Raw genomic sequence first — 12,913 nt, forward strand, 5'->3', positions numbered from 1 at the left:
GCCAAATGGTGAATAAGCACAACTCATCACACAATGAACACTCTCATGATGTGAGGTATTATTTAATGTTCATAAAGGGAGACCCTGGGCCAGGAGTAATTATTAAACAGGAACATCAACTCACCTGCACAACACAATAGCAGATGAAACACTTTCACGAAATTATAAAACAGTGTTTCTCTTTGCTCCAACTCTTAGAGCTCAAGTTTATAAAATGAATTTTAATAACAAGACAGGTTTAAGTCCTGGGCTACAGAAAGAATGTCAGATGAATCTTTCAACAGTAGTCTAGCCATTACAATAATTATGACGTCTAATAAAGAAGGGAAAAGATGACCCAGAACAAAACGAAGGTGTATAAATTATAGATTATTTTTGCAAAGAGGAGATTTTTAGAAATTCTCATGTTAAAAATCAAGCTTAATCAATGTGGATCAGCTTTATAATGCTGTGGAAGGATTCTATAAAAGAGAATAAATGTTCTTGCTAAGATGGTAATACAGGTTGGTAATAGACAGTCAAATGTGTACTGGATAAAACCCATGTTTGATGTGTTTGGGGGTGAAGAAGTGCTTAGGAATAGCATGGATTTTGATTTTCAAGTGAAGTTGATAAAGGATGTAATCTGGATTGTTTCATAAAAACAAAGGCCCTGCGATTAGCATTTTTCCTAATACCTCTCTACAAGCATTTTATTTGAGGGGATTTTCCCGAGTTTAAATTTTCCAGTAGATTTCTGTGAGTTATTTTATTTCAGGTTCTTCCCCCCTACCCCTCAGGCCAGAGTGAGCTTTGTGGCAGTTTTCTTTTCTAATGCTTCCTAGAAAGACCCAAGCTTATTGTTTTTAGATGTCTCTTCAAATTCTCAAAATAATTGCAGTGATGTTTTTGGAGATAGGAATTCTGAAAACACTGGAATGAACGCTTAAATCATAATTTCTAAGTAGCTGCAGCTCCTGGCTGGTATCCTTTACCACTCCCCAGAAAATACTGTATTAACTATAGTAATTTATCTCTGTAGAAAAAGGCCACACCAAAGACACTAGTAAATTAAGTTCCAATCACATTCAAGTCATAAAATAGAAGCTCTATAATAATATCTAAGTTTCTTTATCCTCAAAGTCCTAATTATTTCCCCCATACTCCTTAAAGTTTCTCTACAATATTACATAGCCACACTGCTATGGCATAGCAGTTGGCTGGAAATTTTTATTGAAACAGACAATGCTTCAGTATTTTTACATTTCAATAGTCTGAAATTGTCCCTGTTTGCTTTCAGGAGCAAGAGCTGGCACTGAGAGGTAGAGCAGGGCAGGAGTAAAAGCAGAGAGTTGGATGATGAAAGTTCTTTCCAGAATAGGTCCTCAAATATGCAGGGGAAGCATGAAAACCGTTAATTATTTTGAGTTTCATTTACATCTGGAAACACCCATGTGTTGAATGTTAAGTAGGCACACATCTCGATGATTTGTTGAGGTTTTCTTTTTTCCTTCCTTTTTTATTCTGGATATTTTTGATGTCCTCTCCTTTCATGCCTTGTAGATACCTGTGCAAAAGTTCCACTGGGTAGATGGAGCACATTGCTTTAGCTTTGGCCTCACCCTGCTCTTAGCTTTCCCTCCATTCTTTGATAAGTCCCCCCATACCTCCATGTTTCTATACACTCCTCTTGAACAAAGGCAAGATGACCCATAGACCCCCTATCTACTTCATTCAAGGCCAGTTCTCATCTATGATATGTTTGCAGATTTGAGGTACTTATGCAATAGCTAGCTCTTTGAACACAATTTTTTTTCTGTAATGCTTTTTCATGGTGAATCCGTATTGGTTGTAATCATCATTAAGGCACAATTCATTTAAGGTGATTTTATAGACTTAAGTAAGACCTTCCTTTCCGCTTATGATAATTAGAATGATTTCTGCGTGTGCTTTGGGGAACATTTTGTATGTATGTATGTATGTATGTACGTATGTATGTATGCATGTATGTATGTATGTATTCTGCATCCTGGAAAGGAATATGGTTTCATTCAAACTCCTGGCCTTGCCCTTGACATGGTCTATAACTGGAATAAAGTTCTCAGAAACCCAAGACATTATTAATCTTGTCATTTACACAAGGTGATAAGTCCGTTCATTTTTAAACAGGCCCTTGACAGCTGGTATTTAGTAAGTAGAATAAGAGAAGTCTACTGTTCACTTTGAATAAAAAGAAATGTGTCAATAAGAGATTATCCAATGCCTGATGTATGTTTTGGAGAAATAGGATATAGAAGAATGAGCGTCCCTCAGAGAAATCAAGGTCAGAATTCACTTAGGGGATTTTGCCAGCTCTCTTGTGGTTAATGAACGGCAGCAAGATTCTACAGTGTTTTCAGTTGGAACAGGCATTGTTCTCGTTTTTGCTCTACCTTATAAAGTTTTAACTGCTTCCAGGACGATCATGGCTGAATTGGCACACCCCCTTTCCCTCTCCTTAGGTCCACGTCAATGGTTCTATCAGACGGCCCGGACACTAGGGCAGTATTATTACTTCAAGCTTATTATGGGCTCAATTATCAAGTTATTTTCTTTGGCTTTTTACGGAGAAAAAAAAATGTTTTCCTGAATTATTCAATTAATGCCATTTGTGCAAAAAAGCAGGGAAGACCAGCGGTGTAAAAAGCAAAATGTAATTTGTTCACCTCTTTCCACTTTTTAAAAATGTTTGCGTCAACTGTCAGGTAATTTGTTAATTTGCTCTTCCTTTACAAGGATTTCTGTCCACATTTTCTATGACCTCTTTTGATGTTAAAATTATTACTGGCTTTGGGCATTTTCTTTGCTTTCCTTTTAAGTCAAGTTCCACTTTTATACCAAAGTTATGCTCTGCTGTTTTAAGATGAATGCCAGCTGGCAATACCCAGAGACTGGCCTTGTGAACGGGGCCTAAGCTGACTTTGGGGGGATGTTGTCTTGCTGATAAGTTACTTCCTTCACTCGAAGATGAAACTGTCTCAGATACAGTTTGCCATTTGATATTCACATGATAAAATAAGCAGCCCAGCCCAGCCCCTCCCCCAAAATGTTTCCCTCATGTAATGACGCTCAGGACACAAGACAGCCATAACACTACGCAGACTAGGAATTTTATAAAGATTCACAGGTCACAGAAGTTGAAAAAGTGGATGACCTGAGGTATTCTGGGCACATTTTAAGTAATTAGTGTTTACGTGTATGTCACACCTGTCATTCAGGAAGATCTCAAAGCATCACATCCATATTAGCTTCCAGCTATTCCTGGAAGGATGCCAAAAAGATAGTCATCAGAGTGCATTATGATCCATCAAGGTGGAAAACATGTTGGTCAAGGACGCAAGAAAAGCCTCCAGCCTAGTAAAAAACCCAGAGATGATCGTTGGCTTCCTCATCATGTGATGATGGAACTCTTCCCAGGCATCCTGAAACCATGCAGAATGATCGGTTTGCATAGAATCAGATGAAATGGCCACCTAAAAGACAGGTGCCTAGTGGGTATTTCTTGTGAGGACTGGAGAGGGATCTTTAGAAGCAATTTAATGGAAACTTCCAAGGTTTCCAGGCTGGGTACACTGTAGGCTCCAGATGTAAGAGTAGGAGAATCATTATCATTTGCTCTATTTATACAAACTAAAACCAACAGTCAGTTCTCTGTTTCATGTCATCCAATAAATTATATGTGTCTTTCTTTTCATGTTATTAATAAGGAGATAAAAATGGGGGGTAAATCTTCTCCAATAATATGTTTGTCCTGAAAATAACAAGTGGTTACATATTTTTGGATATAGGTAGACAATACCTCATATTTCTCAAATATCTTCTAGTCTTTAGACTGTCATCCGAAAGACGAATATGGTATACTATCTCTTTGGAGAAATTAAGGAAGTTGAGGGTGGTTTTCTTTGGCAGAACTTGGCCATGATAAAGCTTCCATTGTGTTGGACAAATAACTTTCCATTCTGTCATCAATCTCTCTGTCTCCTGAAGACACTTCTCAGTATCTCTTACCAGTTAGGCTGAGAATGTAAAAGAGTCACTCTTGTTGAGGCTAAAAACTTGACATTACTCATGCCTTCCTGAACATTGGGGTTTCTCACATCGCTATGGGTAGATCGGGGTTCCAGACCGTGTTTCCTAAACCCAGCACATACGCACACATTGTCTTTGTGGATCTGATGTTACCTCTCTGCAGCACCAGAGCTGACAGATGTGTTCATATCTAATGTTGACTTTGTTCAGATATGCAAACTGTCACCTACCTCCTCTCCCACCGAGCTTCCAAACGTTAAAGTTCCACTCAGCTCTTCCTAGTCTTCTGACTGGTACATTGCGTGAAGCTATAGAAAAGAAAGTATTCAGGCTGAATGTTGGTTGCTGGGAGAGGCAGAAAGCAACTGTCAGCTTCAAAGGGAGAAGATAGCAATATCTGAAAAAATTGTCTCTCCATACAGATTCTGCAGGGAGTACATTTCTCTATTATTTCAATTATTACAACTTCCTGAATAGGTTGAAGGTCATTCATAATTCACACTTCTGTCATTTTTAGACATGCCAAATGCAGTCTATTAAGCATAAATAAAACTTCAGTGTTTGACTAGGAAAAATAAATGGGATTCATAACAATGAGGCCTTGTTCATCTTTTTAAAAAGTAAATGATGTGTTTTCTTTTTTTCTTGTTTTTCCCCCTGTACACTGAATTTCTCTTCTGTCTCAATAGTACAAGTACAATACTTTAAATTGATCCAAGCATAGCAAACTAGACTGTAAGTCTGGTCTGACAGATTCTAGATTTTTCTATTTTATAGGATAATAAACAAGAACCCACGTTATTACCATTTATAAATACAAATAGTAGCATTGTCTATTTGATGGAGGACTAGGTTGAACACAGGCCTTGACAATATAAAACAGAATTCATCTGAAGTCTTTTATAGACTATTAACTTTCCTATCGGAATGCTTGTAAGCGTCCATACTCTTTTTAGTGCTTGTGCTCTTGGACTTAAATAACAAAAGAACATGAATATTTAATAAAATATAATTAATTCCAATTCCAACTACATATAATATATAACTGTATATAGCATATTCAATGTACTATATATAATATATTATGACATATCCTGTACTTGATACATAATTAGAATTAAGCATATGCCATTAAACATTCATTTATATTAATACATAAATATGAGATTGCTAATATTTTATGCAAATTTAAAATTTCCCCAAGATGTATACTTTGCCACATTTATAGATCATATATAAAGGTATATAACATATCCAAGCACATATATGCTTATATGTAACATTGCATGAATATATATCTTTGGAAGTTTAAAATTTGTTAAATCAAATCCAGTCACTACTGCCTTTTATCCCTAGCTTACCCTTGTGAATGTTAACCGAAGGGATATTCTTTTGGCATTTGGAACTGGTTTCAGGGTTTGATTAAAATACATGAAGTCAAATAATTATGTTTCAAGTAATTCCTAACTATATTAGTATATAATAATAAATTTATGCCTTAAATTGTGAATTTTACCACTGGTAAACATGAACAATTTAGGGAATTTCTAGTTTTATTTCCAAAATTGAATGAGTTAGAATTTAAAAAAGAAATTTCACTATTATGCTATTTTAGCAAATTTAGAAAATTAAAAATGATCCATTAATTAAAACATGTACTATAAATACTTGTTCTTATAAATTGAGGTATCCAGAGATCTAGTTATAATACCCATACTTACAAAGATAGAAAAATAGCTTTCTGGAAAAATAAAAAGAGTTCATGAAGATATTGGGAAATTTAAAGTTTTTATATGATGAGATGATAAAACCACCTTAACTTTCAGAAGTGTCAAATGTACACACAGTTAGGTCATGGTCATAATATGTTGTATTTCTGGAATTTGTTATTTGCTACCAAAGAGAAAACTCTAGAGGAGTTAACACATTTTAAAAATTCTTATCATGACTTTGAAAAGAATGGAGTTTTCATAAATTCCTATTTTCTTATGCTCTAAGGTCCTGTTTCTCTTATCTTTCAACTTAAATTGTTATAATTGAAGTATTTTCCCTTCTTAAAAAGCATTCTGAGAAAGACACAGCAAAATAATAAATCAACAACCTTTTTTTGGTATCAGTTCAAACTTTTTCTCAGTCTTCGAGACTTTGGAGTCCCTCTTTTTATACTTGAGTTGAATTCATCACAGAAATCCCAGATCCAGGACATTTTTATTTTGGATCCAGATAACTTTTTCCATAAAACCCCCTGGTGGGAGACGAGACCTTTTCTTTTATGGAATTCAACAGAATAATGATTCCCTTCTATTTGTCTCCAACTCAAAAACCAGAGAGGTTATATTGGTAAGATCTCTGCTTCTGGTACGTAACTCAGATGACATATAATTCATAGGACTGCAATAGAGCCGAGATTTTGAGAATACACTGGGTTTAAAGACATTATGGTTATATTTTTTATGAGCATGGCCAAGAATGCTTAATACACAGACCTGTGGGAAAAGGCTACATAAATCACTTCTGTTATTTATTGCATTTTTATTTGCTATAAGACCTATTTTATAATATAAAAGCAGGGATGTGATATCTGATTTTCTGAAAAGGTTGATTCCTCTAAGATTACATTCCATCATTCCTCCACATAGTTGTTTTGAGGCAATGCATTGTCATTATGTTTTTGTTTAAATTCCTCCTCTCACTTCTCTAAGGCCTGCTGCTGGTATGTGATTATTGCTAGAACATAAATTAGCTTTATAGGTAGACATCTCTGGATTCAAGTATTCAGATTATATTTTTGGGTCATTGTAATGATAGGTGGAAAAATACAATGTTACCGAATCTCCCTAAGGTCCTATGAGATGAGGTACAAAGAGGATCACAAGTGGTAGCAGCACCTTGAAAAAACCCACTAAATGTGTATGGGTGTGGTAGATGGGACTTCGAGGCTCATTCTTATTGCTCTATGAGGAAGCGTGCCCAGAATCTGCCCTCATTACGTCTGGCGCTTGCCAGTTCTTTTCAAACCTCAGTTTCATGAGCACCATAAAAATTCGCTTAAAATCGAAAAGAACACCCTGAAGTGAAAACCCACTCTGCTTTGCCTTGCCTTTCATGGCCTGGAGTGTCACCTTTTACCTCCAGTAAATAAAGCCAACACCAACACTCTTCTGTGTCTTTTATTTTTTATGCACTCAATATTCCTCATTTGACAACTTGGACACTTAACGGGAATTGCAGGGGCGATCAATGTCCTTGCAAAGAGAGTTGTCTCTGTGCTCTACACTTGTACAATATACCTATCATTTTCTTTTGTTTCTTGGACTGTGCACACTGCATTGAGTCAATCTGAAATGGAATTAAAATAGACGTGATTAATAGCGGACCACAAAGAAATCATGATATCATAATACTTTCTTAAAATGACCTGGTGTTGTGTGTGTCTAAGCAGCATTCCCCAACAGAGACAATCACCCTGTGTGACGATCTTGCAGGGTATTGTCTCTTTAACCTCACTATTTCCGAGAAGCCACCGAAAAGTTCTAATATGTCACAATTCAAATGTCAACATGTTGTTGGAAAGGAAGCTAATAAGTTAAACCTTTGAGAGATGCCAAAAAAAGAGGTGATTCAAACTGTTGAGAGAAGTCCATTGTTTTCTAAGGGGAAATAGAACTCCAGAATGAAATAGAGTGCTTATAAGCATTTAACTGGAAGGTTTGGGGGGAAAAAAGTGAACACACAATCATTTTTCTCAACGTGTTCTTTTGAACAGAACTGTTCCTCTCAGTGTACTTCCAAAAACAGGAAAATTGCAGGTGTGGGTTAATAAGATATAAACTGCATACTCACTGGTTTTTGTAGAAATAGCACATCACAAGGAGTAATTTCCTTGAGATAGTCTGGAGTCCCTCTATGGTTGGATATAAAGAATCTTGGGTTATATGATAACGTATTCTAGCAACATTTTGCATTTGGCATTATTTTCTATAAACCCAATTTCACATGGTTAAATTACTGTTGAATGAAAAAAAAAAAAGATTTTATTTTGACAGGAAAGAAAGTAGGCAGAAAACACTCCTCACTGAGTGAGTTTTTAGATTTAGCACTATTGGGTGCTGTGATGTTTTTATAGAAAAATAAACAAGCGGGCTTTAGAGCCACCTACTGGAATAAAGAGGCACATGCTTATATTTGATGTCTTCTGCAAAAGATAAATAAATAGATAAATAGCATGAGAGTTATGCACATTTCTGTCGATCTTATAAGGTATTAATTTACTCAGTTTTTCTCAATTTGAAATGTCAAACATCCTGCAGGAAACCAGCAGTTACAGAAAGGCCCTTTAAAGATACATTCTCATAGTTCTTAGTAATTTGTGTTCTGTGAGTTTTCTCCCCATTGGATTGAGGCTGAGCAGGATTGAATCCCTAGGTCTTTTTGTTGTTGTTGTCTTTGTTGCTCTGGTGGTACTGTGTGTGTGTGTGTGTGTGTGTGTGTGTGTGTGTGTGTGTGTGTATGTCACTGGTTTCATTTTCACCAGTTAATTGTATAATCTCATTCTTTCTTCCTTCCACAACCCCTGTCTGGTCATGGAATTGTTGTTTAATTAATAATCTAATAAACTAAGAACATTTTTTTGTGGTAAAATGAAGAAGCACCTTAAATATTTTCATGATTAAATGCTTTGTTATTGAGATGTGATTGACATATTAGTTTCAGGTGTACAACATAATAATTCGATATTTGTACATATTGTGAATGAAAATGCTTTTATACATTAAAAGAACCCTGAAACCTGGACAGGTAAATGGACAATGACTTGCCTAAGGTCACAGAGCTGGTGAGGGGAAAGGTAGGCAGCGCTCAGAAATTATGGGTCCACATTTGCCTGACAGCTTTTTAGTTAGTCATTAACAGGCCTATTAAATTTTTTGTTTCCTCAGAATTTTGCTAGAAGGCAGGGGAATAAGTACTATACCCTGCCACCCTGATGAATGAATGAATTAAAGGCATACTGCCTACTTTCAGAGAATGGGAGTCAGGAGCTGGAGTGTGAGGGCAAGTCCTGGATCTGGGAGTACTAATGATTAGTGAGAGGGGGATTAAGCTTTTTAAAAACAAAAGATTTTCCTTTGACTATGTTCGCTACAGCTCAGCTCTTGATGTCATGTCCTTTCAATCTACTGCCTTAAAAACACCTTGTTGAGAAGGTGGCTGCTTTTGAGAACATGTTAAGGGAGGCCGTTGTGCCCTTGCCACCCTTTGCAAGGCTGCTGCTGGGTAATGCCAGACACATTCAGCTCTGTGAATACCTGGGGGGGTTCACTAGAGTGAGGAGTTCAGAGAAGGGAAAGTCCTTCACCAAATATTCCACAAGGTATATGTGATACAGAAAGCCTTGTATGAAGACAGTTTGATTGATAAAGCAGGATTTGGAAGAGATTTGTGAACTGGCAGGAGAATCACAGCTTTCCAGTTGTCATCAGAATCCTAATTTTCAGGACACAAAACAGCAAGTCGCACTTCTTCTGATAAAAATAAAAAGAAACATGTTTGTTAAGGTCTGAGACAATGTACAGGTATGAGTGAATATCTTGTCCTTTCTTAACATTCGCTTCTTTCTCTTTTCCCACCGCCTCCATTTCTGGTCTTCTGAAGATATTTTATAGAGTAGTCGCAGACATTGCACCAGGAGAGGAGCTCCTGCTGTTCATGAAGAGTGAGGACTATCCCCATGAGACTATGGCGCCGGACATCCACGGTTAGTACTGCTCATGCCACCGTCCTCATTGCCCTCATTTGGTTGCGTGGGATCAAGCATCCCCATGAGTCCACGGCATGTGGCATGCATCGGTTTTCCGGGCTCTTCAGTGTCAGCTTTAACAAACTCTTTCCCTTGCAACTGGCTCTTTTCTTGGCTTGACATCTGGCTAATGTTACTGTGAAGCTTAAGTCAGCAGAGGTCTTCCCTAAAGTGGAGGCCAAAGGAATTTTGACTATTTCGACTGAGAAACGCATGGTTAAATTTTTTGTCAATGTCTTAGACTATGGGAAGAATTCTTTCACTGAACAGAAGTCATTTCAGGGAACTCAGTTTGGATTTTCATAAATCTAGTGGCTGTGTCTTTTCATCTAATGTTCTGTTACTGGGAAAAGTGTGTCAATGAGAGTAAAATCCTAGCCAGCATGACCATATGGGAGAGGGTTGGGGGATGGGGATTGGGAGAAAAGTACACATGAGGAAATTTCACACCCAGAGAAATTTGTATTTGCCAGAGAACTATTCTAAATCAAATGAAGTGGGGATCAAAACAATTATAATTACTAGTTGTATACGTATAGGACCAATAAAGAGAAAATTCTACCCATATTGATTTGTACCATTGGGATAAAAATGGAGTACTCTTTTCTTTCTCTTTCTTATCTCTGTCTCCTAATATAACACAATTTGGTTTAAGATAATCTAGTGGTGACTTTAGAGTGTTTTGTAGTTGGAAGGACGACTGGGAAGGGTTACTCACCCCAACTTAGCTGACAGGTGGGGATCGAGCCACCTCCCATCCTTCTGGCATTCCCGACAGGAAAACCTCAGTCTCTGCTTCTGGAACTCCTCCGAAGGAAGCTACCAGTCTTGGCTGGCTCTTTACTTGAACATTTTTTCCCTTGGCTGGGCTGCATTCTGCCTTGTGGTAGATTATAGCAGTTATATTTTTGGGAATCTTTTGGAAATTATTTTCTTCTTAGAAACCCAGTGTTCTCAATGGGCATGGTAGAGTTTCAGCCTGAATAGGGAGTCTGGTCCAACCAGGTGTGTGAGAGCTGAGGGGGCTTATAGGATAAGAACTGTAATCTGGGCTTTCTCTAGTGCAAGACAACTTTCATTGGTGAATGTTAGGTCTAAAAAGGTTTTCAAACAATTGTTTTAGAAATATAAATGTTCTAGGTATATAAAAATATTCTAAATGTTCTAGATATATAAATATTTGAAATATTCTAAATTCTAAATATAAATATTTAACAATATAAATATTCTAAAAAAAAACTATATAGAAATGGCTGTTCTTCTTTCAGGGCTCCCATTCATGAGTGACCTGCCTTTACAACACTCTTGAACCCACCAGTTGTTTTTTGTTTTTATTGTGTCATATCCGTATCCATATATATATACACCATATATGTTATATGTAATATTTATGATGCTTAAGTGGTGATTTGTGTTTTATACTACTACAATTTCACATTGCTTAGGAAAGAGAAAATAGAACATGCATCACACACCTAGTGTATACCAGATATATGCTCTCCATTTATTATCTCATTTGGTCTTATACATAGATCAAAACTATAGAAGAGGAGTCATTTCTATTATACACATAGAAGAACTGAGTTTACCTAAAGCTAGGTATATTGGTCAAGACCACATGACTAGGTATATTGGTCAAGACCACATGACTCGGTTAGCTTTCAAACTGAGGTCTTGCTGCTTCGAAAACCTGGCCTTTTCCATCCATTCTGTGGCCTGGAAGTTTCTTTTGTGTTCAGACTGCTGGCAAGATCCTAAATGTAGTTTTTTATTTGTTTGTTTTGTTTTTTGTTTTTTGGTTTAAAGAGAGAGAGAGCAAGAGCGAGCAGGGCTTGGGGAGAGGGGCGGGGGGTGGGGGGGGGGGAGAGAGAATCCTAAACAGGCTTCATGCCCAGCACAGGACTCAATCTCATCATGACCCTGAGATTAGGACCTGAGCCAAAATCAAGACTTGGATGCTTAACCAACTGAGCCACCCAGGCACACCCTAAATGTAGATCTGAAATATGTGAATAGGGTAACAGATTATAAGGAAATGTTTCCATTGCCTGAAAAATGTCATCGAGAAACCTGACTTTCGAGCTGAGGTGATTTACTTTAGAATACCCCCCTTTTCCTTAACCCTCCACAGTCCAAAGTTAACATATTAAATCTACATACTGGTTTCTTTACCATCCTGGGCCCCCTGTTACTGGTTTAGTTTAAATGAACCAGTATTGTGTGTGGGTTACAGCAGTCGTGTCCCATTTGACTTCTACTTAACTTCCCATGCTACAGCTGGGCTATCTGACTGACAGTGGCTTTCTGTTCCCTTCTTAGCACGAGCCCCCGAAGCCCCTAGCGACCTGCTACCCTCTCTTACGTCACTTCCCATTGCTCCCTTACATGCACCCTATCAACCTGCCCTTTTTTCCCCTATAGCTTTGCCTTTCCACAAGCTGCCATGCTCTTCCTTTCCTTTACCATTGGTCTACGCTGTTTCCACTGCCTGAAACGTCCTCCCTCATCACACTTCCACCTGGCTGATGCTTGCTCCTTACAAAGCCTTTTCTGAACCTCTCTCCCTCAGATTAGATGGATTAGACACGTTCCTCTGGGCTCCCTTAGGCTCTGTGCATGCATCTGTCATAAAATATATCACACTCTATTTGTTCACATGTGTATCCCCTTGAGTTTGTTATATAGTCATTCCCTAGCAGAATGCCTAGCATTTGTTGGTGACTAAAATATTCCCACAAAAACATTCAGTCAGTGAACCACTGGCTATAGGTCCTGGCTGTAGGTCTATAAAACAGGGATTATGGATCATGTTGCCCTGGGTATCTTTTCATGATTGTGAGCTGTTTTCAATACCTCTGTGATTGTGTCTGTGTGATGTGTGCATAGTATGGCCTCACGAGTGGGCTAAAAGCAATTCAGAGGGAAAGAATAGGAACAATACCATCACTAGCCTGACACTTTATAACCTTGTTATCACTAGTTCCCGCTACGACCATTTATTTATCTTACTGATTCAGAGTACAAATTCATGATATGTTTGCTCTTTAACAGGGTCCTGCCAATTAGCGC

The 12,913-nt window shown here is 37.6% G+C and overlaps 1 protein-coding gene across 18 annotated transcripts in view; it reads left to right on the forward strand.

Moving 5' to 3' along the window:
* MECOM (MDS1 and EVI1 complex locus) overlaps positions 1-12,913 on the forward strand; it is a 543,708-nt gene that overhangs the window by 486,150 nt on the left and 44,645 nt on the right. For all 18 annotated transcript variants that reach the window (XM_032359892.1, XM_032359866.1, XM_032359880.1 and 15 more), the window contains one exon: positions 9,700-9,802. In XM_032359892.1, the coding sequence (XP_032215783.1) occupies positions 9,700-9,802 (103 nt within the window). The remainder of the gene's footprint in view (positions 1-9,699; positions 9,803-12,913) is intronic.

This window comes from Mustela erminea, chromosome 1 (assembly GCF_009829155.1).
Source record: "Mustela erminea isolate mMusErm1 chromosome 1, mMusErm1.Pri, whole genome shotgun sequence".
NCBI classification, from domain to species: domain Eukaryota; kingdom Metazoa; phylum Chordata; class Mammalia; order Carnivora; family Mustelidae; genus Mustela; species Mustela erminea.